We start from the raw sequence: 21,258 nt of genomic DNA, 5'->3' as shown, positions 1-21,258 counted from the left end.
CCAATTAGACGAGTCCACATGCAGAACCGCGGAGCAGCGCTTTGATAAAGGCAAGCTGTCAGCGACGCAATGGCTCATTCACACTCTCACAGGAAGCTGCGCCAAGCCGAGGCGGGATACAGCCACTAAACACACAGGCACAGTCCGGGCGAATGCGGTGCTACACGCAAGACACTGTTGTAGACAGCCTCCCACCTTTTTTGGACATAACCAGACGCTCAGACTAATCTTCATCCCGCCGGGGCAGCGACAATTTGGCTCACCTTAACAATTTTCATGACAGAGACTCGTCGTACAAGGGCAAAGGAGGACAATCCGTTCGTTACCCTTTCGGTTGCTGTCCACACGCGCCGCTCTTAGTTGATAAACTAGTTATTCCATTATTTCTCAATTGTCTATTCGTGACTCCGGTGCGGCGTGAAGTGTGAAGCTGTACGGGAAGGAGCCACAAGTACGCCATGGAGAACGCTCACACCAAGAGTGTGGAGGAAGTTTACAGTTATTTCTGCGTCAATGAGAGCACAGGACTCTCCCTGGACGAAGTGAAACGACAGCGAGAGAAATGGGGCCCGAACGGTACGTCCTTCGACATTTCTAATGTCACTATGGTGCCGTGAATGAACTGAATCGGGTTAGACTGTGATCTAGAAGTCAACATCAGGCGGTCGGTCATTCAGCCGGGTTACCCAAGCGACGTAATCACAGGTGACCTGAAGGCTTCCCGCTTCTTACTTAGGAACCACCGCATTCATATTGTGCAAGATTTGTGTTCGCTTTGTCATGGCCACGTGGAAATAGTCACATACATTGTGTTTCTGGTTAAACTTAGTCCACGTGCGTGGGCCCCCAGCAATGCATGCATCTGACAGTACTTGTCACAGCATCAATATGTCTCATCAGATTCATTTTATTGCAATTAAGTTCATAGGTACCAAATCACTTTAAGTCTCTGATAGGAGTGGATTTTAATACACCAAATTGGCCATAATTTCCATTGTGGCATTACATGTTATTGGAAACTGTTGGCACAGTGTTATATCAAAGTCAAAGTCAGCTTTATTGTCAATCTCTCCCCATGTCACAACACACAAAGAGACCAAAATTACGTTTTTCTCTATCCCACGGTGACGAGACACATAACACGATAGACATACAAGTACGCGACACAATATCAAAACAAGAAGGCAAAAATTCAAACAATCAATAGTACGAGTGATGAATAAATATATCTAGTAATGTATGTGTTATTTGGTGTTGTTTTCAATAAAGTCTATTGTAATGCATGGCCATACATATAATTAAGCATAAGTAGTTTGTTTAAATGTCATTCTTGTCAACTCACTTTCATTAGTTGTCACTTCTCTATGCCATTATGTCCCTAAGATGTACTTGAAGTTCCTGGGTTTTTTTTTAGGTTGAGTAAAAGTCACATGTCCATCTGGCTAAATATCTAACAAATTTCTGTCTTATTTTGTTTTTGTTTGTCCTTTTCCAACCTTGACCTACTCCCCTTGACAAAAAAGAATTACCAGCAGAAGAAGGTAATTTCATCAGTACTCTACTCCTATGTTCTATTATTTGAATGATTGTTTAATTATGCTCTCTTACCTGCAGGGAAATCTTTATGGGAGCTTGTCCTTGAACAGTTTGAAGACTTACTCGTCCGAATTCTTCTGCTGGCTGCCTGTATTTCTTTTGTAAGTATATCAGTTCTTTTCCTTGCGTGAGTCCATTCATGACATTCTGATGTTTATCATCCTAACCCTTGCCTGTTGTTCACACATTTGTAGTCTTAAGCACTTACAGGAGCCAGCCTTGCATCCTGAAAATAGCCTCCTCTTTCCGTGTCTTATTGAAACAGTGTCCATATGCCAGGGAAAATTTCAGATGGTATTAGCGTTGAGCCCTGTGTGATGAATGCCCGGGATATGGTGATATATACGCTGACATCTGAACGTCTTCAGTTTGTTTAACTCGTCTGAAGTTACATAGCCATGTCGGGGAGTTAAACACTTGAAGGTTTTTGCAATCCTTCCGTGGAATAGTGACAACAGCAGCTGAGTTGTGTCTGAGTTAACTTGGTGATGGAAAACACCAGTCTCAAGATGTAAATGTAATAATGATTATAATTGATTGATTGAATATTTATTGATCCCCAGGGGTGGGGAAATTCAGGCCCCAGCAGTATTCATACCACAGAGTGGGTATACAAAAGACACACAGATGGCATGAGCGCAACTCAATAGGCTCTCATAAGGCTGCCACACAACGGCGCCACAAAGAAAGCCAGAAAGTGCTCAAGATAAAAGCCATCAAAGCAAAACAAAGCTAAAAGACAAAGGAAAAAAAATTAATCAATAATGAGTCCACAAAAGTGATATCTCTTCAATTGGTAGACAAATGTCAGGGCGTTTAGGTCTGGATGTAAATTCTTAAGCTAACTAAACTTTTTGCCTGCATTTCATGTAATGGGAAGTTTTGGGAAGGCAAACAAAAAACTTTGTTTTGGTCATTCTTTAACATTGCAAACATAATTTTGTGGTCTGAATTAGCAAACATTTGATAATCGATTTGAAGGGGTCATTTCAATTCATCATGTAAACAAAGAAAATAGTAATCAGCAATCGGCAATGTTGGCATTGCAAAACATCAACAGCAGATTGATTGGTGTTGTTTGTACAGAAAAATAGCACAAATAGTAAAGCAATGTGTTTGTATTGATTATATGTTGTAACAATGCTTTTGGTAGAAGATGTAGTTTTTGGTTGGTATCACCTCTGCAGGTTGCCAAGTGTTTTGTTTTGGCCGTATTTTGTTACGGGCGGTTTTATTCTGTTACGCTGTTACGGGGAGGTAAAAAAATGTTTGGAAAACAATGGTTAAGGCTGTTTGACTATCATTTTGTTGTATGTGGTGAAAACAGCAGACATGTTGGCAATAGGATTTACGACAGCCCTAAAGCGCGTTGACGTGAGTGAATCAGATTCTGTCTGATACTCTAAAAAAAAAAAAGTCCGAATTGGGAGCCGATACCAATATCCAATATTAGCCCAGGACATCCCTAGTTTCAGCAGTATGTCATGATTCACATTTCTAGGCAGAAAACGACGTCATACTCTTCCATCAATGACGCAGCCATTCATATTGCATATTGGTGCGTCCTGCCCTGCCTAGTACTATTATTTATAATTTATTTATTTATTTATTTATTTATTTATAATCCATAGGGACCTAGCAGCAGCAGCATCATAAGCCACCCTTGTGGGGCTCTGATGTGAGTTCAATGTCAACACAGATGTTTGACTGGGACACTGGGACCACTAGTCTTTATATCTCCATTACAAGATTTCTGATACATAAAACTGTCAACTCTATGGTCGTCAAAAAGGTGTTTTGATTATCACAGAAACTTGCCAATGCATGCAGCTAGCCACTCCCCTTTAAAAATGGGAGCCATGTATACAAACCGTTGTAATTCCTAATTTTCTTCACCCCTTTTTCTGATTTTGATCAGTGATAAAGCACCTTTTTTCTTTTTTTGCCTCTGACTATTTTCTTATCCTTTTCACGCCGCCTGTTTTCTCAAACGCACAACCTACGCATCCACACTGTAGTGGCGTCTGATACATATCCAAAGAGACTTGAGTCTTACTTGACCATCGGAAGTATGCTGCCTGTTCACATTGCATGGACAACAAATCTGATGGAAATTTGGGATTGACCTGCCCAACGAAGCTCGCCCAGGAGGACAAACTGTTGATGCAGGCAGATGCACTTTGAATTCAAGTCTTTTAAGTCATTTTTGCAGGTGTATGTCAATGCAAACTGTAGTGTTCTGTAAGTGTAAGAGATGTGTAAAACAAAAATTATAGTAATACCTCATGCATAGGATGATGTCTATATAGTTCCAAGTCCATGTGTGTGTGGATCTGGTATGCAGTGTACAGCAGCCAGACAGGTGATATGGAGGTGTCAGTAGTTGCTCTGTGACAGGGGACAGAGTCTCGCTCAAGAGCAAATTTGGGTCCTTACTGTTGAGGGTCTTCAGGCCTAATGTGAAACCTTTGATTATCATCTGTATCTTTAAGATATTTTTTGTGTGCTGGTTTTAGGTCCTGGCCTGGTTTGAGGAGGGGGAAGAAACTATTACTGCCTTTGTGGAACCATTTGTAATTTTACTCATTCTCATTGCCAATGCCATCGTTGGGGTGTGGCAGGTGAGTAGTTCTCACACATTCACTTCTCAGTCACGTTACAATTTGGCATCCCACATGACCTCGTCTCGTCACTTTAATAAGATGACCATTTCCCCACCAACTGAATGCTACCGTCTCCACCGCACTGCGATATTGATTACTGAATTACTGATATTGACTACTGTTGTGAACATTGGCACTCTAAAACATTAACAATTTAGTAAGAATATCAGCTGTAACTCAAACGTGCTTCCAAATGTTTGTTGATGTAAAAGACAATGTTGATCAAATAGCTGTAAATTGATAGTTTATTATAATGTCATGGATGCCTGAGTGGTCAGCCTAGAAACTCCTTAAATCTTAAATCTGCACTCATCTCTCAGCCCAGACTGTTGTGAAGTGTTGAAAAAGTTTGTGCACTAACTTGAAGTTATGCTGATTTTAGGAACGTAATGCGGAAGATGCAATTGAGGCGCTGAAGGAGTATGAGCCTGAGATGGGAAAAGTGTACCGGCAGGACAGAAAGACAGTCCAGAGGATCAAGGCCAGAGACATTGTTCCTGGAGATATTGTGGAAGTTGCTGGTAGGGAAACACCTCCTTCATGTACAATACATATGGAAAAAGTGCCCGTATTCTTAGTTTTTGTTTGTCTGTTTGCGTTCACATCACGTGATGACTCTGCATGCTCACAAGAACTCGTAACTCTTGTGCCGAATGTGAACTGCTGATGTCCAGGAAACCCTTCCGTAGTTCTTACAAAAGCATCAATTGACTGATGTGGAATGCTGGAGTCTTTGAGCGCTAGTATTATCTTGGAACTGCCTTTAACCCTTCGCCTCTGAAGTGATGCAGAACCTCAGTGTGTAGTGCTTGCTTTTATTTATAGCTAGTCATAGATGGTTTGGATTATGGAATGCCATATTTATAGCAGGCACTGATGAAGGTGACAGGTGTCTGATCTCAACCATGTACTATATGCCCCTTTGTTTAGTTTTTGGCACACACGGCGGGTTACATGAATCTGTCGTAACCTTGAGAAGGGCAAATGTTTTGTACATTATTGTGTGATCCAGTTCATTTGCCTTTGGGCTGACAGTTAGATGTACGTAGTTGCATGTAGAAACACTGGGCTTTGCTCTTAGCAACTTAAGACATTAATAGAAATGCGGCACAAACTGACTTCCAGATATTGACAACATTCATTTTCATTGATAGTGTTTTTCCTGGACCTTGTCTGACAATTGTTCAGTTAGCTTCTTCCAAGCCCAGGTAATGACTTACTTTCCCAGACTTTTACTGTCAATATTTTAGGTGGCCTGAGGCTATCCCAGCTAACCTTTGGCAAAAAAAAATTGGGGTACACCAGGCATGTTCAGCTTCGGTTCTTGAGGGCCGCTGTCCTGCATTTTTTTTTCCATTTGATATTTATTCTTTCCCTGTTTTTTTTTTTAACAAACATAGCCAATAAATTATGCTATATTACAAGGCTCGGAGAAAATAGCTGATAATGTTTCTAATTGAATTTGGTCATTTCATAACACAGGTTGCACTTTGTTGCCATGTTCCATTTTTTGTTGTTGTTGGTGGCTTTAGTCCTTTTGCAGAGCAGCAGATCGCAGTGGGTTTGTTCTGAGGTAGCTGTGAGGTTGTTGGGCTGGTGGGTGGTACAGCTCTGTGAGAAGGGTGCCAAGGGGGAGGCTCTCATCTGCTCCTATTGTGTCCAAGAGAGATAGATGGCCTTATACGGAAGTACTTTGTGGTGAAGCTTACCCCGGCCTGCTCAATGCACAGTGACCCTACCCATCAGCACTGCACCCTCCACTCGGATTCCAGACACCGTGGATAGTATGTGGCCTTCAGTGTGGTCTGCCAAGCGTCCAGTGTCACCGAGGGACTGCCTTTTGGCAAATAGTCATGACTTGTCAGCAAGACTGAGATAAATGACTACATCTTGCTGAAACGGGTTGTCTGTGTTACAAACTCAAACTTTGTGTAGGCATCATCCAAAAGGAGTGGAAAAAGGTGGTACAAGTTGCATGAAATTAGCAAATACCTTATGGGTGTATGCTGTATTACGATTGCATAACAGGAATCTAAAATGAGAATCAAAGTGGGAGTTCTCACTTTAACAAGAATGATGTTCTTTTTCATGCCATAAAATTATCTATTAAAATGATAATATTTTTGTAGATGTAGACGCGAACCTTTTGGGATTTTTCCCTAGTCACGTAGTCATTTTAAATGTGTGTGAAATATCTGTAGTCCAAATAGCTTAACATTTTGTATACTGGATTGCACAATGTTTGCCTCAGTTTGCCAAAACCCAGTTAATTTTGACAAAAGCTTTTGTGGTCTTAGGTTTTGTTGCCATGGGAACCGCAACACAGTTGCATGCTATGTGAAGGCTGAGCTGGCGGCTGCTTAAGATTCATAACGGCAAAAGGCAAAGTGGAGATCTCAAGGAGACTGTGCTGTTATTGCATAACAGAAGTCTGATCAGTTCAGAGTCAACACGAGATGAAATTCAGTCATATTATCAGCTGTATACTAGGTTTTACTGCGGAGTTGTTATAGTATATATAGTGTTAGATGCAACTGGTTCGGCCACGAGCTAATCTGGTCTTCCACATTGTGCACTATATTCCTTGGACACTTGGAGACATGGTCTCGCTTACTCAATACAGGCTGCTCAGTATAACGTGAATCAAAATGTTTGGTAAGCATAAGTTACCTGGAATTCTACATTTTCTGTAGCCTGTTTAGCAAATAAAGATATCTGGGGTTCCTTCATGCTATCTCAAGGCTCAAAATAAGCAAGTTTGCATGACAATTTGTGAGTAAAAATCAAATTCGTCATAACAGAGGGATCGGATCGTCCAACACGCAGTGTTTGGCGTCATTTAATAGAAACAGCGTAAGCACACAAAATACTTTCAGAAATAGACTTGTTTTGATGCATACGCCCAAGCTTTGCATGACTGTATGGCGCTATCGGCCCACAGACCATTTAAGGCCTCCTCTGCCCTGGGTTCTTCCACGTGCTCCATTCTGTACCGCTCTGCTCTTCGATTGTCGGATTGGGTCTTGCGTCGTTCACAGTGATGTCACGGACAGTCAAAAACAGATTTGTGTGTTTGGTTCAATTCAGAATGATGTCTAAATTAGATATGATACGTACTACCTTCCCCAATATGGTTTCAATTTATCGAGCAAAATACAGATGTCTTGCGCTTTGGCCATTCAGGCTACTTAAGAGCCATCAAGTTGCAAACTGGATGGGATAATAATTGGTCATGTGGATGAAAAATGAGACAAAGGCAGTCAGAGAGGATTTAAAAGTAAAATGGGCTGTGTGCCAAAACAGGTAGGTTTTGGTCAAGTTAAGGAAATTCTGAATTGTTTTCTTTCTGGTTTTGAGTGTCTTCATTTTAATTTGAACACTTGCAAAACTTCTAATAGGAAAATTATTTCTTCTTGTTCCGGTAGACATTTGGTCTAAGCTAAAAGTACTGTATAATGTAGCATACCAAAATGCTGGATGCTCGTGTCAATTAATTTCATATTTTGATACAAAATATGCTAAGCTTAAACAGAGATGTAAATTTTGGGTTGTAATTGCCTCTCTGGCATTTTTTTGTTCCTGGACAAGGAAATACATTTTGCTGCTCTGCGCAATGTAAATTCAAGAAATAATTACAAATAGTCCTCAACTTACAAACGTTCATAGATATGAACAAAGACTGACTAGTTTCCATAAAATGCCATATTGCATTTTTAAGTGGATATCAATAAAGCAAGAGCTAATGATCAGTGATGGGTGGCACTGTCAAAAAGAGCAAGACAAGCGACGATAATGGTCGCGGTAAGAAACGCCAGGAATGTCAGGTAATCTCCATGAAAATGAAGGTTGCCATTACTGTAGTGTAAAAAAAAATATATTTACTTTGTTTAGACCATATGCGTGTATATACTGTATATAATTTAATTAATTTTATTATTTGTCATTAATCTTTTTTAGAGCAAATGTCATTTGAAATGAAACTTTAATGTCTCTCAACTTCCACTTACAAACAGCTCGTTCTGTTCGTAAATGAAGTGAAGCAGTTTCATTGAGGTGACTATTAAGAAAGGCTGCTTTGGAGGGCTGTCATGTTGACTCTTGTGTAATGGCCCTCTTACTTGACAGGATGTCAACCTTTTGTGCCGCTGCCATCAGCACATGGACCCTCCTGGCTCCCCCTGAGGAAGCCTGGCCAGCTAAACCTCCTGCTGTACCCTAACACACGGCAGGGGCAGGTGCCAGTTAAAGCTGCCAGCTTATGTTGTGCCACTGCCTCCCTTACTGTCGAAAGGTCTATTTAAAAGGCACCTCTGTGAGTCATACTGGGTACAATGTCTCATCACCAAGCCTGAACTCTAAGGACTTCATCACCTGTTGGCAAACACGGAGGTGCAAAAGTGTGGATGCCTGATGAGATGCTTGGACCGCTCCCAAGCAGGATGTTGACACAAAATGACAGCTGATTTACACACGCACTTACTTAAAGCAGGCCTGCAGTGTAACAGAGCCCCTGGACAATCCCTGTATTTCTTAAAAATCCAAAGCTCAGCTGCAGGCACCATTGTTGGAAAGTCAATCGAAGCAGTTTTTTGTCAATAATGACTCGAAGACAGGAAGTGTTGCATAACCACAGAGAATTAGCAAAAAAAAGGCATATAAGTGAAACATTAAGTTTCTGTGATAAAGCTCAAGGTAGTATACATTGAAATTGAAAGTGGAACTTTGTATGTAAGTGACATTGATTGGGTCAGTATATCCTTGTCACATCCTGGAGTGTTGGTACAGTAGCGTGACCGACCTATGTATGTGCCAGGATTAGTGACCTTCTCAGAAGCGAAGCTTTTATTGTTCCCGTGGTTCTGTGTTTGGATGCTACGGTGTTTGACGTCAGTGCTTCTGAGAAACGCTGTCTGTCTGGATTGGACAATGGCTGCTGCTGACAGATCAACCTCTCTGGCACCAGTTTGAGGGCACTTAATGAGTTGCCAGTTACTAGCCACCTTCTCCAAGGATCATCACTGAAGCACCAGCCCCCCATGTGTTCAAGTGCACGGAACTGTAAAAAGGCTGAAAACAGACCGTGACAACAGTGAAAACAGACACCGACCTCTTAATAGAATGTATTATGATGGTTTGTATTCTAAGTACAGTATCAAGTAGGAGGGCTTGTCCTTTTGTCTCTTCTTGTGTTGTCGCAATGATCCGGAGACAGCTGCCATCATACGGCCACAGTTAAACCCGATCAGAGCATTGGGGAAGATATTGGAATACTTTTTCCATTTTTGGCTTTGTGCATTGTTGGGCCCTTCCCTCCTTCGAAAGGTCACATTGGTTTGATATTACAGTCGTGCTTTCCTTCTATAAGCTCATCATATGCAACAGCGTACGTTACTCCTTTCTGATCTTATTTGTTTATTTATTTAATAGCACATTTCCAAGCCAATTCTTATATCTCAAAAACACAGCCCAAGTCCAGTCACCCCTGATCTATTCAAGGGGAGCATGACCGAGCACCACAAATACAGAGAACCTCCAAATAATTTCTGTTTCCCCAAAATGGGTTTGTAATTGCACGTACATACCACAAGATGATCATCAAGCACCAACACCATGCATCCAGGATTTACACAATACAACTAAATAGCTGCAGCTGACAAAAAGCGCTTTGCATATAACGACAGTGAAAACAGTAAATGAAAGCACACATTAATAGCACAAATACATCTATAGCAAGACACCAGGAAGCAATAGAACAATGTCAGTTTATGTTGGGCCAAAAAGCTAAATGAAAATGGCTAACATTGGCAAGAGAAAACGGCTTCGGTTAAACCTCGGCACTTCCAGTAGCGTCTGGTCTGCGGACCTGAGGCCCCGGGCAGGTGCATAGAGGTGGAGGAGCGCAGAAAGGTAAACTGCGGCGGGGCCATTTAAAGATTGACAACAAATAGAAGTATTTTAAAATGAACTGGGAGCCAGTGACGATTGGGTTTATGTGCTCCCTCTTACGAGTTCTAGTTAAGAAGCGAGCAGCTGCATTTTGGACAAACTGAAGATTTTTGAGGGAGGACTGGCTGACTCTAAAATAAAAGTGCATTCCAGTTGTCTAGCCGAGATGTAACAAAGGTGTGGATTACTGTTTCTAAGTGCTGTTGAGAAAGGAAAGGTGATGGACAATGGAAGGACTCAACGTGACCGAGGCTAACATAAAAAGTCTTTCCATCCAAAAAGAATCTTAACCACTAAGATAACTGTACCACTACTGCCAAGCTGGTCCATCAAACGAGCCAGCAATTGAAAACAGATCCAACAAAACAAGACACACACATTCTTCAGTGTCATTTGCCAGGGGGATATCATTAAAAATTCCCAACATAGACGATTAATTGATCTGGCCCTTTTTTTTTTAGTCTTTTCACGGCACTGTCTTGATGTCTACATGCCTTTAAGGCATTCATGCAAATGTTTAAGTCTTGTATTTATTGTTGGAAATGGGGCCAGTATAGCCTTATGCTTTGCATAGTTTGAACTTGAGCCATTTCCCCAGTTTCATGTTATGCAGCATTAGGAAGATGATTTGGGTCACCACAATGCCAAATTGGTCTTTTCCTTTGGGACAAGCCATTTATGGCTCAAGCCCTCCATTTTCTCCTTTCTTTGGCTCTCTATCTCCTTTTCTGTACTGAAGTCAGCACCGCAGGAAAGGCCTTCTGACAACCCCCTCTGCAATTAGCTTCCACTTCCTCCAATTAGATTACATGAACACCAAGTTACCACCTGAAATATATTGCTCAGATCTGTGTAATTGGTTTATTTAGTTAGTACACACACACAGAAGGCTGCACTACACAAGAGTTGTTGTGGAGTGATCTAAATCACCATTAGTTTTTTTTTTCTTTTATTCTACAGGAAATGTCCTTGGTGTTTTCTTTACTGACATGTTTTGTTTGGTTTCAGTTGGAGACAAAGTGCCTGCTGATATCCGTATAAGTTCAATCAAATCAACAACATTGAGAGTGGACCAGTCCATTCTAACTGGTAAGTTGACAAACTATTTTGATCAATCCAATTGGAGACGTCTGACTGAAATGTTATCGACAGACTCCTGTTTTATTTTGAACTAGATCACATTCCATCTGTTGAATTCAAGACTCTTGTAGACTCTGTTTTGTTTTTCATTTTTTAGTTTTGTTTTGAACTAGATCGCATTCCATCTGTTAAATTCACGTTGCAGCAGTTTGAGTTTCTGTTGGCACTGTTGATCTCTTCAACTTTTGTATTTTGGCTCAAGGCAATCTAGTCACACTCCGCACCTCTCTGGTTGTAATTATTGATGAGTCATCTTTGGGCCATTCTCATGTAATTTGACAAATGCAGAAGGAATAGATAGAAGAATAGACATACATAAATTGAACTCACCGCCCGCTGGGTTTGGATAAATGATCCCATGTTTTATTCCAATTTATCTGCTGGTTTAATAAAAGCCGTGTGTCTTTGCAGGAGAGTCTGTTTCTGTCATCAAACATACAGACCCCGTGCCTGACCCACGTGCTGTCAATCAAGACAAGAAGAACATGTTATTCTCTGTGAGTATGCTTCTTTACCATCTATGAAACATCCTACGCGTCCCTGACAATAAAATATTTCTCTTGGTTGCTCTATTTGACCCGATATTGCCTATTATTTCAGGGTACCAACATTGCTGCCGGGAAGGCCGTGGGTGTGGTGGTGGCCTCGGGTGTTAATACAGAGATTGGTAAGATCCGTGACGAGATGGCAGCTACTGAGCAGGAGAAGACACCCCTGCAACAGAAGCTGGATGAGTTTGGTGAACAGCTTTCCAAGGTCATTTCCCTCATCTGCATTGCGGTGTGGATTATCAACATCGGCCATTTCAATGACCCTGTGCACGGAGGCTCTTGGATCCGCGGAGCTGTCTACTACTTCAAGATTGCGGTGGCGCTAGCCGTGGCCGCCATCCCCGAAGGTTTGCCTGCTGTCATTACCACGTGTTTGGCTCTGGGCACCCGCCGCATGGCCAAGAAGAACGCCATCGTCCGCAGCTTGCCATCTGTGGAAACTCTGGGCTGCACCTCTGTCATTTGTTCTGACAAGACAGGAACTCTGACTACCAATCAGATGTCTGTCTGCAGAGTAAGTATCACACCGTGCATAACAAACTGGTTTAGGAGTGTTTTGTTCTCTGATGTTTAAACAAGATGCTAAGTTGCCTGACCGTTATGGCTTGCTCAAGTAACACCGTGCAAATGCTGTTCCCCTTGTGATCATGCCGCAGGTTATTTAGCTGTAAGGCAACATGCAGGCACTTGTCTTGCTGACATGAAGCAGTTGGATGACTTGCTTCTCTTATATAACCGACCTTGCGTCATCCAGTTGAAAAGCAGCCAAACAGTGCTTCTGTTGTCTCTATGGGATAACATTGATATTCATCATTGTCATTTTAAAGAACATCACTTGCTTACTCAGTAGTTCGTTTTAGCTCAAATGTTGTCATTAGAAGTTGTTTTGCTTCTTTGACCAAAAAAAGCGGTTGAACTGTGCAAATATTTAGCAACATTTAACTGCGAATTACTCCTAACAAACTTTATATGAAGCCACTGCAGATAATAAAATATGGCACACAAACATGATAGTTTAACAACCGGTATGTCTAGTTTATCATTATAATCAATTTATTTTCATCCATTTGTTTGAATAATCTTTGTGTGAGAGGGAGGATGAAATGTCTTTCTGTGTGACGTACCTTTCTCAAGGGCATTTCTCCTTCCGTGGGGTCCCTGCCATGCCTGCTGTGTTTACTTCTGTCTCATGTTTGGCAGCAGGCCATCTTGAAAAGAGACTGACTCTGTAACATTACAGACTCAAAGAAGCTCTGCTATTGAGGTGCACTTGGGATTTGTGAGGCTTCTGCTGCCACCTGCTGTGACTTTGAAACCAGCCAGCTCCTGTGTCGTGTCAAGTGAAATGCTGTGCGTTGTGTGTTTGTGTCATGTTAATGCAGCCTTTTGACTTCTCAGATGTTCGTTATCGACAAAGCCGAAGGTGAGAGCTGCTCTCTGTCTGAGTTTACCATCACAGGCTCTACTTATGCACCAGAAGGGGAAGTGTGAGTATTACAAGGGAAATCAAAATTAATTTCCAGTGATGACAGAATGAATGTGCTGAGTGATGTACATGTACTGCAATTTTCCAAAGATACCAGGAAGGTAAACAAGTGAAATCCTCTCAGTATGATGCTCTGGTGGAACTGGCCACCATCTGTGCCCTGTGTAATGACTCGTCGCTGGACTTCAATGAGGTCTGGAATGTATCATCTCACCTTTTTAAATGTGTAATATTCAGACGATGCTTGCTGTGTGCACACATTTTAATGTTGGCGACAACTAAAAAAAAAGAAGTTTCCCTTTTTGCCATCTATCTGTAATCTGAGCGTGTTGTGGGATCCTCCTCCTCAACAGCGACTTTCTCAATGTGAGCACACAGATGTCCGCTGATGTCAAACATGAAGCCGAATTGATCAAAAACAAAAAATACCGCCCCTCTGCCTTTGGTTGCCTGCAGTGCATATTATTCCCGGATGTTGAATATGTAAACTTTATGTACACTTTCGTGCTCATTTTTTTTCCTCCCTAAAGTAAAACTACTGTTTGGCACACTACACCTTGATTCCTGTGATCACACAGAGAGGAAGACTATACAAATGGCAGGTTTATATTAGGTGTAAATAAGACCAATAAAGTTTCATATTGAATGAGAGCAGTGGAAAGTATACCAAAACCTGGAAGTCAAATGACTGAATTGAAATTTGGATTTATATATAGGCAGAGCTTTCTGTGGTGCAGTATGGTTGTAATTCTTGTTCTTGGGATATTTTTTAAGTAGGTGACTCTGGAAAAATACTCATTTGAGTATTAAATATGTTTTAGGTGAAAGGCGTGTATGAAAAGGTCGGCGAAGCGACAGAGACTGCATTGACCTGTCTGGTTGAAAAGATGAACGTCTTTGACACCCAAATCCACAACCTGTCCAAGATTGACAGGGCTAATGCCTGTAACTCAGTGAGTGACACTGACTTCCTCCATCCTCGCGTTGTATGCAGCGGGTTTTCTTATAATCTTTTCGTGGACTTCAGGTGATCAAACAACTGATGAAGAAAGAGTGCACTCTGGAGTTCTCTAGAGACAGGAAGTCCATGTCTGTTTACTGCACCCCCAATAAGTCCCGTTCTTCCTTGGGAAAAATGTTTGTTAAGGTATATTTTGACATAGCATGCAGATAACCTGTTATGTCTTCTTCCACATGGCAAACATCTGAACCTCTCTTACAGGGAGCACCAGAGGGCGTTATCGAGAGATGCACCCATGTCAGAGTGGGTAATAGCAAGGTTCCGTTAAACAAAGCCATCAAAGAAAAGATTATGTCTGTGATTCGTGAATACGGGACCGGTCGGGACACGCTGAGATGTCTGGCTTTGGCCACACGAGACAGCCCGCCCAAGATGGACGACATGATTTTGTCCGAGCCCTCCAAATTCTCTGAATATGAGGTAATTACTAGAAATGTAGCAACAAGGAATGAACATTTAACAGATTTTATTGGATTGACCGGACTGGAAAAAATAGTTGAATTCCCTCAATTGTATTTCCTCAAGTGGTTGCAAGTTAGTATGTACTTTACTAAATTCAATCCAGTGTATGAGCTAGCAGTAGACCAGCAGTTAAACTGACTGACTCAATGTTGGGAGGTTCAGGGTTATCTGGAATATCTGGAATACCCGCATCATTCTTCTTGTGGGGAACTGCAATTAGCTTCAGCAAACCCACAATTGTTTCTGCCAAAATCTTAAGAATTTATTGATGATCATCCCCAATAAACCCAGAGGAAAATTTGGCAAAAATATTTGCTGCACAGTAGAAACATTGTGGTCACCTTATGTCCAGTCGGACCTGACCTTTGTGGGCTGCGTCGGCATGCTGGACCCTCCAAGAGAAGAGGTGGCGGCGTCCATCAAGCTGTGCCGCCAGGCTGGCATCCGCGTCATCATGATCACTGGGGACAACAAGGGCACAGCCGTGGCTATCTGCCGCCGGATTGGTATCTTCTCAGAGGATGAAGACGTGGAGCAGATGGCCTTCACCGGACGAGAGTTTGACGACCTGGAGCCCAATAAACAGCGTGAGGCCGTCACCCACGCGCGCTGCTTTGCACGCGTGGAGCCTTCGCACAAGTCCAAGATTGTCGAGTTCCTGCAAGGATTTGGTGAGATCACAGCTATGGTACGTTCTCAAAACTGTCACCAAACATGATAAATTATGACAATAAAATGATAAAATGACATGTATTCATAGCAAGAGATTTGTTGGTTTCCCTGCCGTAATTGCTTTTTCTTTTCTCACATTCTTCAACTTTGTTTCTCGCAAACCTTCCGAATGAAATCAGACCTTGTTTTTCCACAGACTGGAGATGGTGTGAACGATGCTCCTGCCTTAAAGAAGGCGGAGATAGGCATCTCCATGGGCTCTGGCACTGCCGTGGCCAAGTCAGCCTCTGAGATGGTCCTAGCCGATGACAACTTCTCTTCTATTGTGGCTGCTGTTGAGGAAGGCCGCGCCATCTACAACAACATGAAGCAGTTCATCAGATACTTGATATCCTCCAATGTAGGAGAGGTCGTCTGGTGAGTTGCCAACGCCCCATTTCAACTTTTTGTTGACTATTCAGCCATGGTGACGTTCCATTCCTTTCCTGCTAGTATCTTCCTTACTGCAGCACTGGGCTTTCCCGAGGCACTAATCCCAGTTCAGTTGCTGTGGGTCAACCTGGTGACCGACGGTCTCCCCGCGACCGCCCTCGGCTTCAACCCTCCGGACCTCGACATCATGGAGAAGCTTCCCCGCAATGCTAAAGAGCCGCTCATTTCTGGATGGCTCTTCTTCCGATATCTGGCCATTGGCGGTAAGTGTCATGGCCGCAGTCTCCGTAGGTTTTGAAACGCCGAAAATCGTCTGAGGCCGCACGTGCGCTTTGCTCGCAGGCTACGTTGGCGCCGCCACGGTGGGAGCCGCGGCTTGGTGGTTCACGCTCTCGGAAGATGGACCTCAGGTCACGCTGTATCAGCTGGTAGGCAAGCGCAACAATCAATAGCCGCACCCCCGACCCGAACCTCCACTCTGGCGTCCACGGCTGATCTTCCTCATCTTTCTCTGCAGAGTCACTTCCTCCAGTGCACCCCAGACAACCCGGACTTTGACAACCTGGACTGCGAGGTGTTTGAGTCGCCCTACCCCATGACCATGGCACTCTCTGTCCTTGTCACCATCGAGATGTGCAACGCTCTCAATAGGTACAAAAGCTTCCAGCGAGGGTGGAGAAACAACGTTTGACCCTCTTTTTGTTTTTTTCTTCTTTTTCTGTCCAAAGTCTGTCAGAGAACCAGTCCCTGCTGCGGATGCCCCCTTGGGAAAACATTTGGCTGCTGGGTGCTATCTGCCTCTCCATGTCTCTGCACTTCCTAATCCTTTATGTGGAACCTCTGCCAGTAAGTCTGAAGTAAAAAAAACAAACACCGGATGAGTCATAAAACGCTGCACACAGTATACAGTCTTTATACAACCTTTGTTTTTTGTCTACTGAAGACATTTGGGTTTCAGATCAAAAGATGAGTATGAAACAAGCTTTGATATTTTTGGTATTTATAGTTAATGGGTCGCAGGGTTGATACAATTATACGTTGTAAGTAAAGATTATGGCACCAAATATTAAGTGTAAATATCTTTTAAGTTAATTGAATAACGTTTGTTCCAATACTTTACGTCACTTTAAAATGATGTGGCTTCAAGGGCCTCTCATCCTGGGTTGTTTAACACATCTAGATATAAATACCATGAAATAAAATCTGAAATTATGAACTTTTGTCTCAAATACCCCATTTGATCTGAAACTCAAATTTTCTCAGCATACACCTAAAAAGCCAATAAATTGATCATGCATTTCACAGTATTGCAACTCTCGTGGGTGCAGAGGGCCTTCGGTACCCTTCTCTTATTTTTTTTATTTTTTTTAATCCTAAATTATATACACCCTGAGTTTGCAGTTGTGTGAAACTGTACCCCATCACACTCTAAAATTAATGGCTCAATGCGGCTTCTCAGGTCATCTTCCAGATCACCCCTCTGGATGCCACCCAGTGGTTGATGGTGCTGAAGATCTCTGTGCCAGTTATTCTGCTGGACGAGCTGCTGAAGTTTACAGCCAGGCATCACTTGGACTTGGGTAAACAGTTGGAGAAACCGGTGGCGGGTCACAAAGGGCGACGCGCTCTCTCCGCATGGGCCGAGGGCATCTCGTGGCCCTTTGTGGCCATCTCGCTGCCTCTGGTGCTGTGGATCTACAGCACTGACACTAACGTGGCTGCCGTGTTGTGGCCCTGACTGACCTCCCGGGCACCGCTGTGAAGTGGACATTAACGTGCACATATCTAACAAAGAAACATTAACTTCCAGTCTACACTTGCTCCTGGTCTGATAAAAAGACCCATCTTTGATGTTTAGGACATTTTTAGCAATGCATTTCTGTGGTGGGGTGGGGTGGGGTAGGGGGGGGGCTGCAATCACAGTTCCGTAACCCAGGTTTTTATATGTATTATTACTACACTGGTCAACAGCAAACTTTAATCAAAGATGGGTTTTATCAAAACATATCTTTGAGGCTGATTTCAAAAATCTCTTTTCTTCTAGCACATCATCTTTTTGACATCATTCCATTGTTTTGTTTTTAGGTTTGACTTATACAGATTTTAACATGTATTGTAATTGGAATAGCTAAGCTGTTTCAGGAAAAAAAAATCCAACTGTTGCCGAGCCTAACTCAATTCATAGCTATACTAGAGTGGCTTTGGTATTGGGACACAATTGTGAAGTGGAATGAAATTCGTATGACATTTTAAAGTTCTTCTTCAACAAGTTCAATTTTGGTCTAATCTGACCAGACCAGTCGTTTCTTCCAGGCCTAGCTTTGCAAACTGCAAGTGCAACTTTTTCAGGGTGTCTTTCAAAAATGGCTTTTCTCTTGCCACACTTCCATAAAGGATAGCTGTGTGCAGTCCAAGTAAATGTTTTCCTATGGACAGAGTCCTCCACTCAAGTCCTGCACGTCACCCAGAGGGTTGATGGGGTCCATTTTGGTGGCATCGCTGATCTGTGCTCTCCTTCTATAAACTGAAGGAAAAGGGACGACGGCCCGGTGTGAGTTAAGTTTGAGGCAGTCTCTCTATTCAATACAATTGATCAAACAGTCCACCGGCAGATGTTTAAATCTTGTGAACACTTTTCATATCTTAATCCTGCTTTGAACCTCGCCACAACTTTACCCCGGACCTGCATCGTGGGTTCCTTGAGCTTCATGGTGCTGTTTGCTTCCATATGTTCTTTTAACAGCCTTCCGGGTCCATCACAGATCACGTTTATCTATGGTGAGACAAGATTACACATAGGTGAACTATTAATGTATAATCATCAGTCATATGTATATGTCAACAGTGGATCGTTCCGAAATCATTAGAGAACTTCTGAAGTCAGTTGACTGCGCTGACAGTAAAGGATGTTGAATGCTCCAATTAACAGTTTTTTCCCCCCCATCCATTTTCGGAAATGTTTTTGTCCTCATGAGGGTTGAGGGCGTGCTGGAGCGTAGCCCGTCTAACTTCGGGCAGTCGGCGGGGCAACCGGTTGCCAGCCAATCGCAAGGCACACAGACACAAACAACCATCCGCACTCATACCAAGAGGCAATTTGGAGTGCTCAATTGGCTTTTGGGAAGTGGGAGGAAAACCCAAGCAGGCATTTGGAGAACATGCAAACTCCACACAAGGAGGGCCGGAAGTGTAACCAAACCCGCACCTTCTGAACTGTGAGATGAATGTGCTAACCAGTGTGCCGCCGGTTTTTGGTTGTAAGAAAAAAAACTAAAGTTTGAAATACTGTGATTTAATTTTTTCCCACTTCATGAGTGCATCACACTTGGTGTTGATTATTCACCCATCTTTTTCTTTCTTTTTTTTTTTAACTTTTTCAGTTTTTATAGGTTTTGTTTGAAGCCTGATGTGTCAAAAAGTTCAGTTAATATTTTGTCTTTTATATCTGCAACTGGCTGGCAACCAGTTCAGGGTGTCCCCCACCTACTGCCCAAAGTCAGCTGGGATGGGCTCCAGCATGCCCGCAACCCTGGTGAGGATGAAGTGGTTCAGAGAATGGATAGATGTCTTCTATATTTTTTTCTTTTAAAAATCTGTGCTAGAGGAGAAAAAACAAGTATTAGACTAGGATTCAGCACAAAAAACAATCTAGCAAAGTTTACTAGCATCTCTGATTAAAAAAAAAAAGTTGACCAGTGTTATGATTCTGCATGTGTTTTGATCTAAAGAGAGAATTTACAACTTTTATAAACATGGGTCATTTGTCTTTTTGGGTCTCCGGGGACAAGAAGAATGCTAATTTAGGACTTAGGTGTCTGCGTTTCTTATTTTCTGCATTAGGCAAAGCACAGCTACCTCACCGCTGTTCTAGAACCTTTACAACTCATATTTGTCTCCACGACCAACACATGGTTTGAAGCACCCAAAGCCTTCATACACACTTTCTTTTCATTTTAGTGAAGTGATGACTTTCTGTTTATTTCATTTGTTGATTATTTTGAAATATATATATATATATGTAAAATGTGCACATACTGTACTTGAAAACACTGTATATGTTGCATCACATGAACAGCTTGGTTTTCACCTGTGGGCCCGATGTGTGTACTGTATATGTACATAGCATACAAAGTAGAACCTCTAGATTTTATTGTTGCTGTTCAAATATTTGACGCGAGTGCTTTTTGCCACCGAGTGCCGTTCAGCTTGTCTTTCAAGGCCTTCTGTGCGTTTCGATGCAGCGTGATTACACTTTGATCTGCATGCCAGTCAGCACTTACCAATTTTTTGCTCTTTGTGCTTATACAACAGCTTCTCAAGATTTGATGAATAAGCTTTTCAAACCATGGTATCAACACTACTTGAGTTGAATCAGGCAGTGAGCATGCGGGGTTACTTCAAATTGCCTCTTGGTTGCAAATTGCAGTGGCTGTTCAGATGGTTGACATTTTAAACTGGCACAGAATGTATTTGTTGGAAAGTGGGCAGACTTGACAGTCTCTCCCACCCCATAACAAATGGCGTGTTATTCTGCTTTCTAACTTTCACTCAAAGTAATCCTTAACAGTGCAGCTCGTCTTGTATGCTGTAATGTACATTCAAATACGTTTGACACACTGGAATGGAAAGTGGATACATTTGACTAAGCAGTATATGATTTTAATGGTTCTCCTCCCTCTCTTTTCTTTTCCCAGCGAAGGCCGTATAGGCTCAACCCGTCTCCAAATTCCTCGCCTTTGTTTAGTGTTGTGCATGTGTTTTGGACAGCACACTTAAAGTTGAAGAGCTGCATGTCCAGAAAAGTTAAGAGAAGACAACGCAGCTTGTTCGTTTGTTTCGACAGAATGGCCATCAATCCAATTCCTCATCGCTCCTTCCACCCTTGTGCATGAAGAGCCGAGAATGACAACAGCTCTCATTCATGCCAGGCTTTATCTGAAGATCTTAGTACTGTTGTGTACGTTCAGTTGCATAATATTCCTTGGTGCATGTCCGCTACAGCTGCTGACTTGTGTAATAGATTGTCAAGAACTGCTTAAAGGTTACTTACCCGATACAAGTGTTAGATAAGCTCAAAAACAGTTGATTTTTTTTCCTAAGGAAATGCTTTTATGGGATGATTACAAATCAAAGCTATTTGGAGCGGATGTAGTGATGTACAACAGGAGCATCGGCAAGTCAGTCATTTTGCTTCTGTACCGGTTTTTGTCAAATTGTTCAATTTGTCACATGACCTTTGGATTCAGGTAAATAAAAATAGATTTAATGAATGCTCTAACTTAAGTCTCT

General features: G+C 42.3%; 1 protein-coding gene across 1 annotated transcript; it reads left to right on the top strand.

The window, feature by feature from the left end:
* Positions 1-450: 450 nt before the first annotated feature.
* LOC133154666 (sarcoplasmic/endoplasmic reticulum calcium ATPase 2-like) lies at positions 451-21,247 on the top strand. The gene is made up of 20 exons (XM_061279550.1): positions 451-576; positions 1,524-1,541; positions 1,615-1,697; positions 4,113-4,217; positions 4,642-4,780; positions 11,214-11,294; positions 11,757-11,842; positions 11,946-12,410; positions 13,295-13,383; positions 13,473-13,575; positions 14,204-14,335; positions 14,410-14,529; positions 14,605-14,823; positions 15,218-15,553; positions 15,734-15,954; positions 16,030-16,232; positions 16,312-16,397; positions 16,487-16,620; positions 16,698-16,815; positions 17,429-21,247. The coding sequence occupies exons 1-20, from the start codon at positions 459-461 to the stop codon at positions 17,705-17,707; spliced, it is 3,135 nt and encodes a 1,044-aa protein (XP_061135534.1). The 5' UTR covers positions 451-458; the 3' UTR covers positions 17,708-21,247.
* The last annotated feature ends 11 nt before the right edge of the window (positions 21,248-21,258 follow it).

The sequence above is a fragment of the Syngnathus typhle genome, linkage group LG5 (genome assembly GCF_033458585.1).
Source record: "Syngnathus typhle isolate RoL2023-S1 ecotype Sweden linkage group LG5, RoL_Styp_1.0, whole genome shotgun sequence".
Classification (NCBI taxonomy): domain Eukaryota; kingdom Metazoa; phylum Chordata; class Actinopteri; order Syngnathiformes; family Syngnathidae; genus Syngnathus; species Syngnathus typhle.
Note: the sequence above shows the minus strand (reverse complement) of the source record. Positions and strands in the feature narration are given on the sequence as shown.